Here is a 20,191-nt window from a genome sequence, read left to right on the forward strand (position 1 = left end):
GGGAGGTGGAGTAGCCATTTATGTTAAGGAAAGTCTAAAAACAACACTAATTCAAAATACATGTAAGGATCTGGAGACTCTCTGGATTTGCATGCAAAATAAAAAAGGTTCTGTCATTAGAATTGGGGTGATCTATAGGCCTCCAGGGCAATCTGAGGAATATGACAACAAGATGGTGGATGAAATTACCCAAATGGCAGTAAAGGGAGATATTGTGGTTATGGGTGATTTCAACATGCCTGATGTTGACTGGAATATCCCCAGTGCCCTTACATGCAAAAGTAAGAATATAGTAGAGGCCTTTACAGGAGCAGCTCTGGCACAGCTGGTTAAGACACCGACTAGAGGGGAGAATATTCTAGATTTAGTCTTTATGAATGGGAATTGGGTTTCAGAGGTTAAGGTGGGAGAAAATGTAGGATGCAGTGACCATCTGTGTTTGTGGTTTGATGTAAAAACTGATTGTGAGCAATCCTATACTGCAACCAAAGTATTAGATTTCAGAAAAACAAATTTTAATGCAATGGGGGAATATTTAAATGATGAATTAAAGGGGAGGGATAAAATGGCAGGAGCGGGCACCCAAAGGACTATATTAAAAAAGGCCATCTTAAAAGCCACTGGACTGTATGTAAGGCAAATAACTAAAGATAAAAGGAAGAAAAAAATCGCTATGGTTTAGCAATGATGTAAGGGCTATAGTCAATGAAAAAAAGGCTGCCTATAGGAGGTATAAAGAGTCTGGAAGTATAGCTGATAGACAGGTGTATAAAATGAGACAGAAGGAGGCAAAACACATAATATATGCTGCTAAAGCCGCAAAAGAGGAAGAAATTGCCAAATCTGTAAAGAAGGGGGATAAAATCTTCTTCAGATATATTAGCGATAGGAAGAAGAAAAACTGCAGCATCACAAAGCTTAGTACCGGGAATAACACATGTATTGATGGGAATAAGGAGATCACTGACTATTTCAATAGCTACTTCTGTTCAGTTTTCTCAAAAGACACCTTACAATATAATACTATAGATGGATATAGCATTGCTTCCAGCTGTACGGATTCAGCTCCAGTGATCTTAGAAGCTGATGTCTTAGAAGAACTTGAACAATTAAAGATAAATAAGCCAATGGGTCCAGATGGCATCCACCCCAGAGTTCTTAAAGAACTCAGATTTGTCATTGCTACGCTCCTGACTGATTTGTTTAACCAATCCCTGTTAACAGGAGATGTTCCTGAGGATTGGAGAATGGCCAGTGTTGTGCCTATCCACAAGAAGGGCAGTAGAGAAGAAGCTGGTAACTACAGGCCAGTTAACTTGACACCAGTTATAGTTAAAATGATGGAGATTCTACTCAAAAAGAGGATAAATCAGCACCTAAAAAACAATAACTTATTGGACCCAAATCAGCATGGCTTTACTGAAGGCAAATCATGTCAGACTAATCTCATTGATTTCTTTGACTATGTCACAAAGGTGTTGGATGAAGGTGATGCTGTGGATATTGCCTATGTGGGCTTCAGCAAAGCCTTTGATACAGTTACATATAAAGAGCTGATAGATAAATTAGTGAAGATTGGATTTAATCCCTGGATAGTTCAGTGGATTTGCAGCTGGCAGAAGCGTAGACGTCAGAGAGTTATTGTTAATGGCGAGTATTCTGAGCAGAGACAGGTTACAAGCGGTGTGCCACAAGGATCTGTTCTGGGTCCTATTCTTTTTAATATGTTTGTGAGTGACATAGGGAAGGTTTGCCTATTTGCCGATGACTCTCAAGTGTGCAATAGGGTTGATATTCCTGGAGGCGTCTGTAATATGGTAAATGATTTAGCTTTATTAAATAAATGGTCAAAGCAATGGAAACTGCAGTTTAATGTTTCCAAATGTAAAATAATGCACTTGGGGAAAAGGAATCTTCAATCTGAGTATTGTATTGGCAGTTCTGTGTTAGCAAAAACTTCAGAAGAGAAGGATTTAGGGGTAGTAGTGTGGTCGGGCAGTAGGAAAAACAAGTAGGATGCTTGGCTGCATAGCTAGAGATATAACAAGCAGGAAGAGGGAGATTGTGATCCGCCTGTATAGAGAGCTGGTGAGACCACATTTGGAATATTGTGTTCAGTACTGGAGACCTGACCTACAAAAAGATATTGACAAAATTGAACGGGTCCAAAGACGGGCTACAAGAATGGTGGAAGGTCTTAAGCATAAAACGTATCAGGAAAGACTTAATGAACTCAATCTGTATAGTCTGGAGGACAGAAGAAAAAGTGGGGACATGATTGAAATATTTAAATATGTCAAAGGGTTAAATAAGGTTCAGGAGGGAAGTGTTTTTAATAGGAAAGTGAACACAAGAATAAGGGGACACAATCTGAAGTTAGTTGGGGGAAAGATCAAAAGCAACATGAGAAAATATTATTTTACTGAAAGAGGAGTAGATCATTGGAACAAACTTCCAGCAGACATAGTTGATAAATCCACAGTAACTGAATTTAAACATGCCTGGGATAAACATATATTCATCCTAAGATAAAATACAAAAAATAGTATAAGGGTAGACTCGATTGATCATGAGGTCTTTTTCTGCCGTCAGTCTTCTATGTTTCTATGTTTCTATCTCCCCCTTATCTATTCTTATCTATTTGCATCTTTCCGTTCCCACGACGATCCACTTTTTTTGGGCCAATCGAATGAGAAAACGGGCTGGCTTTGGACTGGAAGTGTTTGGAACGGTGCGGGTTTTGCGCTTGTCTGTATGGTTCCCTTGTTTTCTTCTCTGGCAATTCCTGGGGGACTGACTTGTTCAGGCTCTCAAGTGCTGCCGCTGCTGCTCCCACCATGGAAAGGTAGCTGATGGGGACAGGGTTATTTTCCCCTTTGCTGCCTTTCCATGGCAGGAGAGGCAGCGGCGGCACTCAGGAGCCTGAACGAGCCCGTCCTCCAGGACTTGTCAGACTTTCCTCTTCGGCTGCCTTTCCATGGCAGGAGTGGCAGGTCCTGGAGGATGGGCTCATTCAGGCTCCAGAGTCTTGCCACTGCCGCTGCCACCATAGAAAGGCAGCTGAGGGGGACAGACTTATTTTCCCCTCAGCTGCCTTTCCATTGTGGGAGGGGCAGTGGTGGTGCTTGGGAGTCTAAACAAGCCTGCCCTCCAGGACTTGCCAGACTTTCCCTTTGGCTGCCATTCCATGGCAGGAGGGGCAGGTCCTGGGGGATGGGCTCGCAGGTTCCAGAGTGCCGCTGCCACTCCTGCCATGGAAAGGCAGGCTCCCGCTCATCCTCGGGGCTGAGCCACAGGCTTCCCGCCGGGGGCTGCCAGGTGGCCTTGACAACATTTGGTCTATAATTTTTAAAGCACTTTTTTGAGGTAAGAAGGTGTGTCTTGGGTGAATTTTTAAAAATCTTTCTTCTCCAATCACGTGTACAGAAAAAAAGATACCATTAATTTCAAAGTCTTCGGAAAGGGGCAGCATACAAATCTAATAAATAATAATAATAAATTAATTTATAATATAACATTTTTACAATTTCGGTATACACAGATTAAACAAATGCCACCTCCTGATGATTTAACATCTGGACCAAAAAATAATTATTCCAATTCCTCATATGATAAAAAAAGTTAAAAAAAAGAACTGTATACATTTTAGGCTGTTACTATTCTTAATCCAAAATCTCCTCCATATCAACTTTCATATATACTTTAAACCCTCTTCCATAATAAATGCCCTTTAAAATAAAAGAAAAAAGAAAGAACCTTAAGGGGAAAGAAAGGGAGCAAACTGGTATTTAAGTTACTATTAAAAAAAAGATAGCTAAAATATATATAAAGGGGGCAAAAAATAGGGGGAGAACCCACCATATAGCATATCCCAAATATTGCCAAATTAATAAACCAAATTAGAAAGGAACCTAATTAAAAAATAGTTCCCTTTCATGAATAGAAATACAAAATAGTAATAAAGATTAAAGAAAATTAGAAAATAACAGGGAGAGAATAAGGAAAAAATATAGGGAAAGAGATAAGAAAAGGGGAGGATAAAAACAGAATGTACTCCATACATTCATACATTCATCATATCCTGTTCTGGTTATACAACTTTCAATCCATAACACTTTCAATCCATCATCATAGCCTATTCTATAAACAAAAAAGGTCACTGTAAAGTCTGTAATCATCTTCCCTATACTAATTATAACACTTTCAATCCATCATCGTGCCCTGTTGTAAAAGGAAAAAAAAATTCACTGTATAGTCAGTGTAATCATCTTCCCTATACTAATTATAACACTTTCAATCCAGTAATATCAACATATTCCATTCTGAAAAGAAAAGAAAGAAAAAGAAAGAAAAGAGAGAAAGAAGGAGATCATTAAATTAAATTAAATTAAATTATCATATTCCAAATTATATTAAAAATATAGTCAACATTTCTAGTATATCATTATTCCCTTTTCTTTAACTTTTTAAAAAATTATATCAGCATATATCATTAAAAATATTTTCTATTTCCATGCTTTTTATTTGTACATTCATCATAGTTTATCTGCTTATAGTTAATTTACTTATATAATTCCATAGTCCTTCTCATCTATATATTTGAATCAACAACAACTTTAATCAAATTAATCATTCCACTTTAATCATTAGTATTAGTCATCCTACCAAACCTAAGCAAACCTAAACATTTTCAATTCAATTTCATATTCAGTAGTATTATTTCATTATTCTAATAATGTTTTGATCAAAATAATTTTATACGTCTCAAAAAAGTAACTTAGTTAACCATTATTTCATATGCAACTCACTTAAAATCTTAATCTTTACATTAATAATTAAAGCTAAACAACCCTATCAAACCTAACCATTTTCAATTTCTCATTTAACAGTAATATTTCATTATTTCCCCCTAGAAAAATTTCATTATTTCCACCAAGACAAGATTTTTAAAAAAATCTCAGATATCTTAGTTAAACATTCAATTCATCTCATTTTAAAATCTAAATCTTTAATTAGATCCTCTTGCATTAAATCAATTTATTCCTAAAAGTTTCATTACATTCTCTTATAGTAAAGCCCAATTTAAAATCTATTTAAAATCAATTTCATTTTAAAAATCTATTTAAGTTCTAAACCTTCATTTAAATCCTTTACTTTTAATAATATTATTTCATTATTCTGTAATTTTACCCACCAGAGTAATTTTATGAGTCCCAAATATCTTAATTAATCAGTATTACATATGCTACTCAATCAAAATCAATTAAATCAATTAACAATTGTAGTCTTAAATTAATCCCTCCTCCATTAGAGCAGATTCTCCCTTGCAATTTCATTAAACTTTTCATATAGTAAAGTCCAATTAGAGTCTAGCTTGAATTAATAGTCCAATTAAATGTTTTTTTTCAAAAGTCTATTTATGTCCTTTAGTATAAATCTTCTTCTTTGAAAATCCTGTCAGCTTCCATATTCCCATTTTATGTTCTTGCTCCATACTTGCCCAGATGTGTCCAATGTGTCCTTTAGTTAGTGTGCAGTATCCCCTCTAAGTTACAAAAAATAAGTTCTTCCGGTTAGCCATGTTCCAAAACAAACCTGGGGACAATCTTTTTTCACCAGTATACATAGATATCAAACAGCTTCATCCTTCCAACAAGAAAAATAAAATAAAAAGCCATCTGGCACTAATTGCATCACGAAACCTTTGTAGTACCTCCTCCAACCTGAGGATGGCAGTAAATTATCACAACTGATAATTCGTGGTAGTTGTTATAATGGGAAGTGACGGGAAGTGACATCATCGAGGGGAAAAAAGAAATACCTCAATAAATTTAAAAAAAATACCAATTCAAGCTCCAAATCTTTAAATTACTTAGAATTCATCCAAAAGAAGAAGAACAATAACTTGGCAATTTGCTATGACTTTAAAGCTTTCTGTTAATCGCCCCATAGCCGATCAGCTGCTTCCACACGAATTCCAGGCATTTCTGCTTCCATGAATTAAAAAAAGTAAGAAACAGTCCGTTTTAAGTTTCTTTCTGTCTCTCCGCACTCACCAGCACACTGCTTAATCCTTTTTCACCTCGCCATCGCTGCAATCCATTCTCTTTCCAGGTTTTTCCGAGCTTCTTCAGTCCCTGCATTGCGAAGTCGTTTACGGCTAGTGTTGGCCAGACATGGTGGCCTGATCGATCTCGCGCCACCGCTGGCGCCAGGCAAAGCCGATTCGCCTGGTAGGGCTTGCCGGCCCCAAACCAAGCCTCCTATGTCACCTCCTCTGCAAAGAGGATTGGGCTCGATTCAAAAGAGCTGGGACCCCCAGACAGTGGGGATTCAGGGCTTCCCTCATGAGAGCAAGGGAACCCTTGGCATCACGACCATTGACCCCACCTTTGGTGTCTTATACATCAAAAAATAAGGTACCTTGGTTAGCTGACTATCAAAAAGTTCATCTACTTCCATTGTTTGGTTGGGTGGCCTACACTATAGACCTATGGCAATGTCATTTTCCCCATCCCCTTTAATGTTGACCTAAATGCATTCAAGATTATTTTCATTACAGTGATCCCCCGAGTTTCGCGATCCCGATCATTGCGAAAGGCTATATCGCGATAATTCCACCCGATGACGTCACTCCCTTCCTTTCTCATCTTTCTTTCTCTCTCTCTTTCTCTCTCTTGCTTCTTCCTCTCTCACACTCTCTTCCTCCCTCTCTCATCTCTTTCTTTCCTTCTCTCTCTTTCTCTATCTCTCCCCCTCTTGCTCTCGAGCGGCAAGCGAGCAGCCGGGCGGGCAGGCGAACGGGCAAGCGGCAAGCGGCAAGCGATCTTGGGGTTTCCCCTTTGCCTGGGCGGCGGGAAGACCCAGGGAAGGTTCCTTCGGCCGCCCACCAGCTGATCTGCTTGGCAGCGCGGCAGCAGTGAGGAGCCGAAGATGGGGTTTCCCCGTTGCCTGGGCAATGGGGAAACCCCATCTTCGGCTCCTCGCTGCTGTCGTGCTGCAAGCGAGCGGCAAGCGAGCAGCCGGGCGGGCGGGCGAACGGGCAAGCGGCAAGCGATCTTGGGGTTTCCCCTTTGCCTGGGTGGCGGGAAGAGCCTGGGCAACGGGGAAACCCCATCTTCGGCTCCTCGCTGCTGCCGTGCTGCAAGCGAGCGGCAAGCGAGCAGCCGGGCGGGCGGGCGAACGGGCAAGGGCGGGCGAACGGGCAAGCGGCAAGCGATCTTGGGGTTTCCCCTTTGCCTGGGCGGCGGAAAGACCCAGGGAAGGTTCCTTCGGCCGCCCAACAGCTGATCTGCTCTGCAGCGCGGCAGCAGCGAGGAGCCGAAGATGGGGTTTCCCCGTTGCCTGGGCGGCGGAAAGACCCAGGGAAGGTTCCTTCGGCCACCCAACAGCTGATCTGCTCCGCAGCGCGGCAGCAGCGAGGAGCCGAAGATGGGGTTTCCCCGTTGCCTGGGCAACGGGGAAACCCCATCTTTGGCTCCTCGCTGCTGCCGCGCTGCGGAGCAGATCAGCTGTTGGACGGCCGAAGGAACCTTCCCTGGGTCTTCCCCGGGTCTTCCCCGCCGCCCACACGCAAACTCCACCATCTGCGCATGTGCGGCCATGGGAAAAGGGGCGCGCATGCGCAGATGGTGTTTTTACTTCCACACCACTACATCCCGAAATATCGATTATCGCGAGGGGTCTTGGAACGGAACCCTCGCGATAATCGGGGGATCACTGTATTGTTGTGCTCTATTTCTGTAGAGGTGTAGTTATTTCTTATATATTATGCAACTTCACCTCCTCTTTTATTTGGTCTGTTTCTTTTAAATAATTTAAATCCCTCTAGCTGTATATTCCCTTTGTCAGTTTTATCCCCCCAAATTTCCGTAATGGCAACTATGTCATATCCTCCCTGATAATTAAAAGAAGGGGTATATGAAAAACTTTCATACCTGAAGAGGCATTGCTAATCAGAATAGACATAAACATAAGCACCTAGGTAAAATCCTGTTAGATCAGAGCAAAGCAGTACCAAAAATAGCATGCAGCTTGTACTAAATATTTAGAGGTACCTAGACTGTTGTAAGCACAGTGCTACTGTCCCATTCTTATACTGCTCAACAAATAGTATTTGGAAGTATATTATCTGAAACATTGATAACATGCAGACATCATGTTAGTAATTTAAGTATTCATAAGCTAAGTATTTGGAATTTTTAGTATGTATTTAAACAATTATATGTCTCTCTACACACATAAGTATTGAACAAATTGATTATTTTAATATTTTTAATGAGCTTTAACTGTTTATATCCTTATAAATCATTAAGACTGATATGCTGAGGCTGCAATTTTTAATTATAATTACTCCAATTCACATCAATTAAGATGCTCCTGCAAATTTGCTGAGAAACTTTGGGAATATACATACATACATACTTGTAAAGAGTTAATTTTGCAGTCATATATTGTATTTTCTTAGAAATGAAATAGTGTTCCCTTTCCATCTGGCTAAAAATAAAACAAACAACCTCAGAATGACTCATGCAACAGTATCCAACTTCCCATTTTTCCAAATCTTTAAGCTTGTTTTTTTCCTTCCTCTGCAGGACTTTGCTCAAAAATCACTTCACTGTTCATCTCATTATTATTGCACAAAATAATTTGGCCCAGAAGAAAGCATAATCTTTTCAAGAGTTAACAAAAAATTTAAGCTCTCGAAAAAAATTAATTGAACAATATTTTCAATCAGCATATAAGAATATAAATTAAAAATTTGAATAAAAACCTGATTATCAAAACAAATTGTAATAAACATATCTAATGAAAATAAATAGGAAATTTTTATAAAGCTTACAATCTGTTGCCATGCCAACATAGATGCATTTCTTGAAGCGACACTCCTGGCACTGATTTCTTGTGACTTTGTCTATCACACATTTTCCTTCATATTTACAGGAGTAAGTTGGATGAAGATTTTTTTGAATTGTTCTTCGAAAAAAACCCTGTGTGAATAAGAAGTTACAAAATTTTACCAAATCACTCCCCTTTCTGTATAATGTATGTAAGACATTTAATTGGGTATTTATTTATAAACCATTAAGAAAATGCAATATAATTCTATAATTACAATTTCTTTGATTTTTCCCTCGGCTGGGAATCTGAAGCTTAACTACATTAAGTTACATATCTACCCCAAAGTTCTGCACCAATTTTATATCTTATTTAACTTTTCAAAAGATGACTTTAGGAGAAACTCCTGAAAAAAAAGAATATGCCTTATATTGCACATGATTTAAATCATTTACTTGGAGAAATTGGACAAATAACTGTACTCAATTCTTGTTTAATTGCTATAAATGAGCTTATTTAAAAGATTAAAAGGACTAAAGGATTTTCCAGTTCATGGACAGTTTTTAAAAAAAGAAAGTAGTGATTAATAATTCTTGTATACTGTTGACATCCTATTCCTGTGACCTGTGACCTCTGTAAATAATTACATCAGTTTAGTACCTAAAGGAGCACTGATGAATATTACCTTTTTGTAAACTGTAATGTTACTAATGGATGACATTTGAATGCACATTAGATAGGTACTATATTAGATTTTATACCATGACACTTTAGATGGATTCAGCTCACAGACATTTTGACCAAACATATCCCGAGAGTATTTTCTAGGTTGTAATTTATTGAATATCTTTATCTGAAATACATATAAGATTGGCTTAGCTACAATTCTTCTTTATAACATACATTGACATTTTTAATACTAGCCTAATGTATATAAAGCAGTATCTGATTTCCATTTCCTATGCTGATGTATGAAGAAACAAGAAGCTGAAACTATCGCTGAAGAAAGCAGAAACTTCTGATCATTCACCTTTATTATCGTGTTTCCTCCCAAATAAAAACCTGTCTTATATTTTTTTGAACCCTGAAATAAGTGTTTGTCCTTATTGCCAGGCACTCAAAAGCCCAATTGTGCTTATTATCTGAGGATGTCTTATTTTGGGGGAATAGGATACAGTTTTAAAAATGGATTACAAACTCGATGAAATCAGTAGTCACATACCTGATACCACTTTGATAGCATGCTACAGAATTGAAGTTAAAAGTGAAAAACTCTTTGATGCAATTAATTATGATTTAATTAATTGATTAACAATTTCAGTCGGAGGATTATGAAAGAAAGACTTCTGTCATTTAACAATGTTATATAAAGCGATTTATAAAATACATTAGCAAAATTTACTATGTCTTAAAGGTGACTACTTCACTGCAATAAGCCCCTATTTAGCTACTTGATTTTGACTTAGTGTGATCTATTTCATTTATTTATCAATGACCAGATGCAGATGTGGGAAAGATCCAGCTTCCAAATATCTTTGCAGCATAACTAGTGGCTAGACTGAGGCTTTTGGAAAAACCCCAAAACATCCTACTAAAATTTAGTAGCAAGTAATTTATTTTAAATTAAATAATATAGGTATAGCATACGTCTCTGACAAATTTAATATAACAATTTTTACTTTTCTTAAAAAATAAATATCCTGAACTCATATCACAAAGAAAGAATTAAATTCTTTCTCTACTTTTAGTTTTAGTGATTATTAGTCACCATGGAACAATCTCTCACTTCGTAGCACTAGGGGGAAAAAAAGCTCTTGCCCACTCCTGTTTTAAAATTGACATAAACTTACAGTTTGTGTTGGCTGCAAATGAAAACATGTTTGATATATGACCTTGGGAGACGTGTCATTAATAAATGACGAAATTAATAATGCCAAGTCATTAATAAATGACAAAGGTGATAATGCCATGTCGTTAATTAATTGCCAAAGTTTAAATACAGCAAGGAAAACACAATCTCAGCCACCACAACTATAATTTCTTATACAAAACACTGCAGAATTCAATGACCTGGTTTGGTCATTGGGACCAGAGGTTTAGTTTTCCAGGCTTCCAGACTAGCGTTAGAATCCATCCTCAGGGTATTTCTCTCTATTAAAATATACACCTTGGGATATTCTGTATTTATTTACACAAAAATACTACATGTAGAATAGGCCAAAGTACACATTCTAGTAAAGAGAAGTTCCCGAGGATGGCTCCAATGTGAGTCAGAAAGCTTGACAGAAGCTTAAACTTCTGGCCCCAGTGACCAACAAAGATTGGATTCTGCAACAATATCCTTGGACATGTTTCTTTGCCTTCATTCCTAAAACATTATTGCATTTATATTGCTATATAGTGCTTTGCTTAAAAAATCCAGAAAAAAATAAGTTTCTGAAAATGTTTGAGATCCTTCTTTCTGGAAAGATAATTACAAAAGAGAGCAAGATGTAAGAGTAAGATTGCAACAATTCAATAAAAAGAAGGGTAAAAGTAATAATTCTAGACTGTATTTTCTTTTACACCGCATATGATTTTTAAAAACTTGTTATTGTATTTTAAATTTCTAAAATCAATCAGTAAAATGGGAGTCCCTTTCTATTGCAAGCACAAACATTACTTTGTGATATTAAAATAAGGATTATTCTTGTTTTGTAACATTTAACATGCTGTTCCACTTATGTAATATCCATTGTAGGAAATCAAGCTAATTGATGATTTCCAGCTCTTATTCATTTACATTGCTATTATTACCTTGCAACCTTCACAAGTGATACAACGATAATGATATCCAGTTGCCTTGTCACCACAAACAACACATAACTCATCCTTGTCTAAATAACTGGGTATGTACCCTGCAAAGAATTAAGAGAGAAATTTTATCAATGCAAAAAATAAACTTGAAAGGAATCTCCATTATTCAATGCATCTTAATATAACTTACTACTCTGACATTAATGGTTTCTTAAATGGAAGCAAGAAATACATCAACATTGAGCAGTCTGAATCAAGGTATTATAAAATACAAAAATATAATTATTTAGAAATCTAAAATTACTAAAGAAAACAATGTTACCAGAATGAACATGTATCTATAATGTACATAATTCTGACAATTGACACCAAAATATCTTAAAGTTGCTAAGGTTCAATAAAACTGGCCTACAAGAATGGAGAAAATTTGATAAATACATAGCTACTGAAGAAATCTAATGCAGATTATGCTTAACATAAATTAACATAGAACTCTAAGCTACTCACGATGCCATTGCCGATCAAACAGGTAATTTTGCTATTCTCCTTATGTTCACTGAGAGCATATACATCAAAGACAAATTCCTTATGTGGCCAATCACACTTGACCAATAAAGAATTCTATTCTATTCTAATTTAAAAATGAGAAAGACTGCACTTCTAGTATCTGGGTCCATTTTTTCCCTTGCTAAATGATTCCTTTTTTTTCTTCCTTCTAGCCCTAAAATGCTGCAGAAATATTTTTAATCAGTTTCTATCTGTAGCTGGGTTATGGAAATAAGATCTGACAGGAAACTGAGATTCATATACATCCTTTTTTTAGGGGGTAGCTTAAGTAACTCTGTTAGAATTAGTTAGAATTACTCTTCTGCCTTGCTGTTCTCAAAGTGAAGATAAATTTATATACTTCCACGTGGTACCATTTTCACTGTTTTACCATGCTTTGTCAAGAAGTTACAAGGCATCATGATCCTTAAGCCACTTCCCTCACTTGTAGGCAAACATACTTGCTTGTGTATAAATCTTTATTGTGAAATATCTTAAAAACTTTTAAAGATATTTCTGTACCTTTATCACCTCTTTTCTAAGTCATCTAATAAAAATATGTAAAGTTAATACATTTTATCTCGGAGATCAGTAATTTTCAAAATTTGTAGACCACTGTCTACAACTTGGTGGTACAAAAATAACCTGGATGTATCTAATTCTTAACAGTGTAAAATAATTTCCCTAAAAATATAAGGAGTTTATTTAGATTTAGGTCAGTTTATGTGGGCTCTAAGTGCATCATCCTTATGTTCAGTGTTTGTCATGAGGAACTGAGGAAGATACACATTTGCATAGAATATAAACCTAAATACAGCCTTTTTCCTTAACTAGCATATCTTTAATAAAATACATTTTGTTTGGATTTACCTCTCTGTGTGCTAAAGGGAAAATAAAAAGAGCTTTCACACTTACTTCCTGAATCTGAGGTTCTTGGCCCAAAGGTGTCAGTAACAGACACTAACAGTATTCTCTTTAATATCTACCACATTTGAACTTTTAAAAACATATCAAGAGAGAAGTGCTCATATATTAGTGATATTGATGGATAAAGAGCTCCTATCTCTCTTGTACAATTGAATTTTCAAGTTTATTTTTGCTGTTAATGCTTTAATATTATGTAATGTTAATATTATATTTCATTCTTGAAAGCAAAAATATACCAGAGTTCTTTCTGTATGAAAATATTACCTGTGTTCTGTTCAAACTGTAGAAGGTTGCTTGAGCACATAGTGAAAGCGTCTGACTAAAGAACCTATTTCCAACCCCTTTCATAAATAATAGGTGTGTAAGCTATTCATGAGCGTGCCAATTGCAAGTCTTGCTCTGAAATCTTCGCAGGTCTTGCTCTTAAATCTGTGCTGCATTGTTTTTAAGTATATTGAACTGGATTCAAACCAGTCTTATTGACTTGAAGAAATATTCATTTTATAGTAATATGAGACATGAATTAATCTAATATAACTAACAATCAAAATAAATCCTAGTTCAAATTAATTTAGAAATACATATGTACACCCCTAAATTTAAGGTAGAATCAATTGCTACATAACACATAGACAGAACTGGATTAATTTCTTATACAAATCTACAGCTGGTTTTTGAATTGTTTGTCTATTCTGAAAAATATGGAAGATCATGATATAAGTGCTAAAGTCAAACATTATTTCCTCTTGATACTTTTTAATGATAGAATTTTTGTCAATGTATTGATTGGCATTTCGTAAAAAAATGGCTATTGTGTTAAAAATATGAACAGAAACACGATAACTTCATGGTCGTTCAATTAAACAACATGCATATTGATAAATAGTGAGATATTTTGAAGAGAAATTGAATATACAATGCTGTGATTCAAATTATGGTAATATATGGAGCTGCCTATACAATGTTACAGAAAGTGGAAATGATTCTTTTTCCTTTTCTAAATGATCCTTCCACTGGAAAGTTCATGTACAATGAATTGTATTGGTTTTCATTTCCCTAATATTCTAGGAGAAGTATGCATCATGATAACCAATACAGTGATACCTCTACTTAATAACTTAATTCATTCTGTGACCAGGTTCTTAAGTAGAAAAGTTTGTAAGTAGAAGCAATTTTTCCCATAGGAATCATTGTAAAAGCAAATAATGTGTTCAAACCCATTAGGAAAGAAATAAAAGCTTGGAATTTGGGTAGGAGGAGGAAGAGGAAGGAGGACAGTTAATGTCGAAGGAAGAAAGTGAGGTGAGGTAAATAAAAAAAATCCAAAACTTTAAGGCTTAAAAAAACCGAGGGACTGGGCTGGCGAGGAGGAGCACGTACCTCCCATACATCCGGCGCGAGGCAGCCTCCCATACACTGCACCAGAGAGAGAAACCCAGGCGGGCAAAAGGGGAAACCTTCCGTTCTTTTTACCGAAAGGCAGCTGCTGCTGCTACCTGCTTCCTCTTCCTTCCCATGCTGAAGGCCTCCCCTCTCGCTCGCTCGCTCACTTTGTAGTTGGTGCCTTTTCTTCACTGTGGTGACTCCTTGGTTTGGCTGAGGGCGAATTGATCTGGCCGGGGCAATGCACCCCCCTTTGCCTTTCTGTGCCCAGATGCTCCAGGAGGCAACCTTTCATCAGGTGTATGGGAGGCAGCACGAGGGAAACATCACAGCGGAGTGGTTTATTCCCTCTCCAAGCACCCAGAGAAAGGAAAACGCTCCGTTCCTACTGGACTGCCCAGAGCGAAAGGAGCTTTTCTTTTCTCTGGGTGCTGGCAGAGGTTTATTCCTTCTCCAAGTGCCCAGAGAAAGGAAAATGCTTCATTTGCTCTGGATTGCCAAAGCATCCTTAAGCCCCACCGAAAGGCTCCTCTGGCAGTCCAGAAAAGCCTGAGAGGGCCGGGATTAAAGGGGGAACTGCAAGAAACTGGCCGGGCCTTCGTGACACTCTCAAGTTTCCTGGGAAATTTTTCCAGGCTCGGGTTCGTAAGTAGAAAATGGTTCTTAAGAAGAGGCCAAAAAATCTTGAACACCCGGTTCTTATCTAGAAAAGTTCTTAAGTAGAGGCGTTCTTAAGTAGAGGTACCCACTGTATATCCCAACACAGAAATTATCTTTTAGCACTACCATATATGTTGCTTTAGCATATATCTTTTAAAAAAAATAATTTTTATTAAAGAATTGTTTACAAGATTGAAAAATAAATACAAATATAAAAGTAAAAAAAAAGATAAAGAAACAGATAAAGTGAAGAAAAAAGTATTTAGAGAAGCAATTTATGATTTTCCTTGCAGCAGTTATACCTATCCAGATTCCTAAGAGGTCAGTAAAGGGCGAGTACAAGTGCACTAGAGTGCCTTCCATCCCCTGTTCTCCTATACCTTTCTTCTATTCCTATATTTCTTCTTCTATTCTTTCATTGATATGTTCTATTACCTTCTTTTCTATTATTTCTTAGATATATTTTACTATGAGTATCTCCTCTATAACCTTCATCATGTATTTCACTATGTGTATATAGATTAGATTTATTGGATTTATATGCCGCCCCTCTCCGCAAATATATATAGATATATACCCACTAAAACCCTCATTGTGTATTGGACAAAATAAATAAATAAATAATAAATAATAAATTATATAACACAATTCCCATCTGCTCATATACATACACAACATATACAACTAGTAAATCCAGAAACCATCAGTTTCTAGATTATAACAGTAATTGTTAATCAAGTTAATTTAGCAATTTCTGTTACATTCTACCATCTTCCCCATTCATCCTCTGTTCTGGGTATTTCTGTAGTCTTCATCTTTGTACATGTAATAATATTGTTGCTCTTACCATAGATAAAACCAATAATCCATGAGTTATTTTAGCATATACAGTAATATCTTAAGGATTTTTGTCCTCTTGATTAATTTTCTGTAATTTAAATGTAGCAATGATTTTAAGATGAAAATTCTTAAATAACTGGAAATATAAAACATGTATGTTTCATAATGGTTAGATACTTAGAATTAAGATTGTATCCTACCAATTATGTAGGCAGCTTTTTTCACAAACCATGAAACTTTTATAAACACATTTTGATTAGAATTAGAAACTCTGAAATTTACTTTCTTTTTAGGAATAATCTAAATTGTAAGATATGTTTCTTAATTTTTTAGGTACTAGCCTATAGGAACATAATGGCAAGTAACTGGTATAATTAATGCAAGGCAAGTTATCTGGAACAAATATAAAGAGCTTGTAAAGCCAACTGTGAACACCTGCTCTGAATCTTAATTTTGTTTAATGGACTAATATTAAGGCTTTGCTAACAGCAAAATAAATATATGTAAAATAAGAAAGAAATCAATTGTGGATCAATAGTGTCACAAATGTTTTATATTACAGCTGTCTGCCTTCAAGAGAGGATTAGCTGATCAATTTTTTTTTCAGGACTTGGCTGAAAGGTCTTATAAGATAGGTTTATAGTTTCCAATACAATTTGATCAACAAATGTGTTACACAATCTTTGCTGACCAAGAAAATGAGCAAAAAATTGTTTGTAGTCATATGAATTTCATTCATTGACAGCAACATATTATTATCAAATATTTGGAAAGCTTTTATATTCAAAGGAAAACAGGCAAGAAAAAATTATTGGAGGAAAATTTCACAATGAAAATTCCAAGAAATAGCTGCTATTTACTAATACAGTATTTAATAATTAGATGTTCGGACTAGTGTATTAATATATAAGATTAAAGCCTAATATATACAAAAAGTTATAGTATTACAAAATGATAATAATCAGGAATTATTTAATTTTATAGCCATATAATAAGTTACAAATTGTATATGGATAGAAATCTTATGAAGCTATATATGCAAATTATCATTCAGCTTTGCTTAACTTTATTAATAATATTTGCCATTAAAACAAGTGTGTTGATTATATAGTTTCTAACTGAAGATGGAGACAGGGAGAAAAAGCAAAAAAATAAAAAGTATATATCTGTCACTTATTTACATTAAGACTCAAAAAAGGGAAAAATTCAAAAACAGCAATAATAGAAGAAAACAGAAAAGAAAAAGAAGATACAGAGATTAGGTTATTTTCACTTTTTAAAAATCCCACTTTTTAAATATACATTAAACCTTTAAATATTTACATATTGGTCAGTTTTTAAGTTCTGGAACATTTTAAATGTGAGGAATAATTTAAATTTAATTTTTACCATTTAGTAACTTTAAAAAATTCTAGACTTTTAGAACAGAATGATTTTTTAAAAACTACTGAATAACTTTGTCTACTACAAGTAATAATTTAAGAACAGTAAATGTTGCTATGTATATCTCAAACTGAGCAAAAGAACAATTTTTAATATTGTGGAATTCCATTTTAAATAGATGACATTCATCTGTAGAATTATTTTAAAATAAATAGCAATTTTGATATTTGTTCAGATTTTAGTTATATGAATAGACCATTTACTCATATACATGTATTTTAGATTGAACAAAGTCAACTAACTTCAGAAACATAATTGCTCACTATCAAAAAAGTAACATTTAATATTGTAAAGATAATAGAGCATTGGTTTATGAAATAAAATGTATTTCAGAGTAAATATTTTATATACATGCAGCTAAATGTTTCTCAGTTGTTAAATAGTTTGCTTTCTTTAAAATATAATATAATGTAATCTGAAATGAAGACATACTTCAATGTTGCCTAAAAATTATTTATTTAGAATTATTCTTTTATACTACCTATTAACTGCACCACCAACCAAGGTGTTTGATCAATTAAATGATAAAGTAAAGTTTCACTTTGTTTTTCTAACAGTTTTTCCCCCGTGAACTGTATTATATTATAAATATAAATTTTATCTATATTATAAAATCCAGTGATTAGCATTTTATGTATATTAACAGTATCACAATTTTTGAACACTTGATGAAAACTAAAATGTTAAATAGACAGAGAGATGAAGACACAGAAGACCATATATTTTATAAATCACGAATGAATTGAATGATTTGCAAAATCATGAAACCACCTAAAAATGAATAGCATGGTAGACTGGCAGTTTGAAAATATTGTATACATATAAAAAGCATCCTGATATTAATGTAAAAATACCTGCATGTCATTATCATTTATCAAAATAAACCCATTTCAAAAATCACCTAGCAACATCTGTTGCTACAGCTTCCAATTCTAGACAGGCAGTTTTCACCTCTAAGAATGTAACTTAGAAAAGTATGCTCTTTAAAGAATTAGATGCAGATAGATGTTATTGATCTCTTTCGGTCTCCCCTCCCTCTTTCTCTCTCTCTTATCAAAAAATGACAAATATTTTCCCTACCTTTTTTCTGAGAGAAGGCTGGTGATTGCACTTGAGAAAAAGTAGGCTTTTCTTCAGTAAAATATTCAGTTTGGTTGTATTGATGCAGGGCCATGTCCATGTCAGAATACTCGCTCTTAAAAACGCTTCCAGGGTAACTACAGGTATAAGGCTGATTCACTGCCCAGGCCTGTTCCATATATATGTTATTATTGTGCAGGACCTGAGCATCACAACTGCTGTAACTCTGACTATCTTCGATATAAGTGCAATAATCTGAAGGCTGCACGTAGCAGTTGCTGTTGGCAGCTGAGTGAGCTTCATAAATTTCTTGTATGCAATAGTTCATTTTGTTATCCTCTCTCAGCCTATACTCTTCATATGCGTGCACACATTCACATGCATATACACTCGATGTGCATATGCATTGAACAAGAATGTAAGGAACAGATGCACAACACTGAGAAAGGGAACAGTAAAACTGTATGCTTAACTGTAGAGCAGCCAATGACTGCCTAATACCTGCTTTATATTAGGGATGGGTGGATAACTGCCCTATGAGTCCCATATATTGGAAAGCAGATTTATGACAGTCAAATGTCTTAATCTGTGACTGCATGTTAATTCTTAGAGAAGAATTACTCTGGGCCCTCAGGCAAAGAAAAAATGTCTAGACCACATCACATTTGGGGAGTTAATGATTACTTTATAAAACTAGTTCCATTGCCTTGCATTAAGACTATAAATGATTGCTAACAGAAGATGCCTCCAGCACTATCAAGTTAAGTGTAAGCAACAGAAAGAACACTTAGGCAATCCTAAAGACGATATGCTGAAAATCCAAAAATCAATAATCCCACTTTTCAGCATTAATTGAAAAATTCTAAAGGGCAATACTGATGACACCAGCAGTAAGTCTGTGTTTTAAACAAAACTTTAGTGTCTAAATCTGTCATCTACTTTACTGTATTGATTTTGATTGACAGAATTATCTGAGTAGACCTTTCCTGCCTTACACATACTTAGGTCAAACTCCCTGCTGCTTGATAATTTAACACATTTGCAAGAAAGCAGATTTCTCAGACTTCACTGATTTTAATAGATGTATTATTGAATTCAACAGGTGGAAAATTATAAAACAGGCCGCCTTAATCAGCAAACAGAATACTGCTTACAAATTAAAGTTAAGCTTAATTGGTTTTCCAGTTGTATTTCATTAAGTTGCTTTCTTCCCAATGTGAGCTGTTTCTGCATCTGTTTCATTTACGCCTTAATAATTATTATTTAATAATTAGATAAACTCTTCTCAACTTTAAAAATGTTTTATATTTATATGTTTTATATTTCATATAACAAATATTAAAATTAATGCCTAGCTAACACTCACTTAGCAATAAATTTTATTTATTGGTTTATTTGTTTGTTTGCTTGCTTACTTACTTACTTATTTGCTGCCCATCTTATTTCAAACAACTCTGGGCAGTAAATCCATTTGAATGATAAAGACTATTTCTTGGTATATGGACTCTGTATTGCATAAGCAAGATTAGGACACATAACTCCTTAAGGGGGTGGGAGGTTTAGAATTATGAAATATAAATAAATAAATATTGACCAATAATAAATATTAATTTTTATTGTATTTTTTAATGTTTTAATATGCTAAATATATACCATATTTTTGGGACTATAAGATGCA

The 20,191-nt window shown here is 35.3% G+C and overlaps 1 protein-coding gene across 3 annotated transcripts in view; it reads right to left on the minus strand.

The window, feature by feature from the left end:
* Nucleotides 1–20,191, minus strand: part of THRB (thyroid hormone receptor beta) — a 297,981-nt gene that overhangs the window by 60,030 nt on the left and 217,760 nt on the right. For 2 of the 3 annotated variants that reach the window (XM_070727268.1, XM_070727267.1), the window contains 2 exons: nucleotides 11,635–11,735; nucleotides 8,843–8,990 (listed from right to left, as the gene is read on the minus strand). In XM_070727268.1, the coding sequence (XP_070583369.1) occupies nucleotides 8,843–8,990; nucleotides 11,635–11,735 (249 nt within the window). Of the gene's footprint in view, nucleotides 1–8,842; nucleotides 8,991–11,634; nucleotides 11,736–18,513; nucleotides 18,842–20,191 lie in introns of those variants that run through there. The other variant, XM_070727266.1, reaches the window with a different exon arrangement.

This window comes from Erythrolamprus reginae, chromosome Z, assembly GCF_031021105.1.
Source record: "Erythrolamprus reginae isolate rEryReg1 chromosome Z, rEryReg1.hap1, whole genome shotgun sequence".
Taxonomy (NCBI): Eukaryota; Metazoa; Chordata; class Lepidosauria; order Squamata; family Dipsadidae; genus Erythrolamprus; species Erythrolamprus reginae.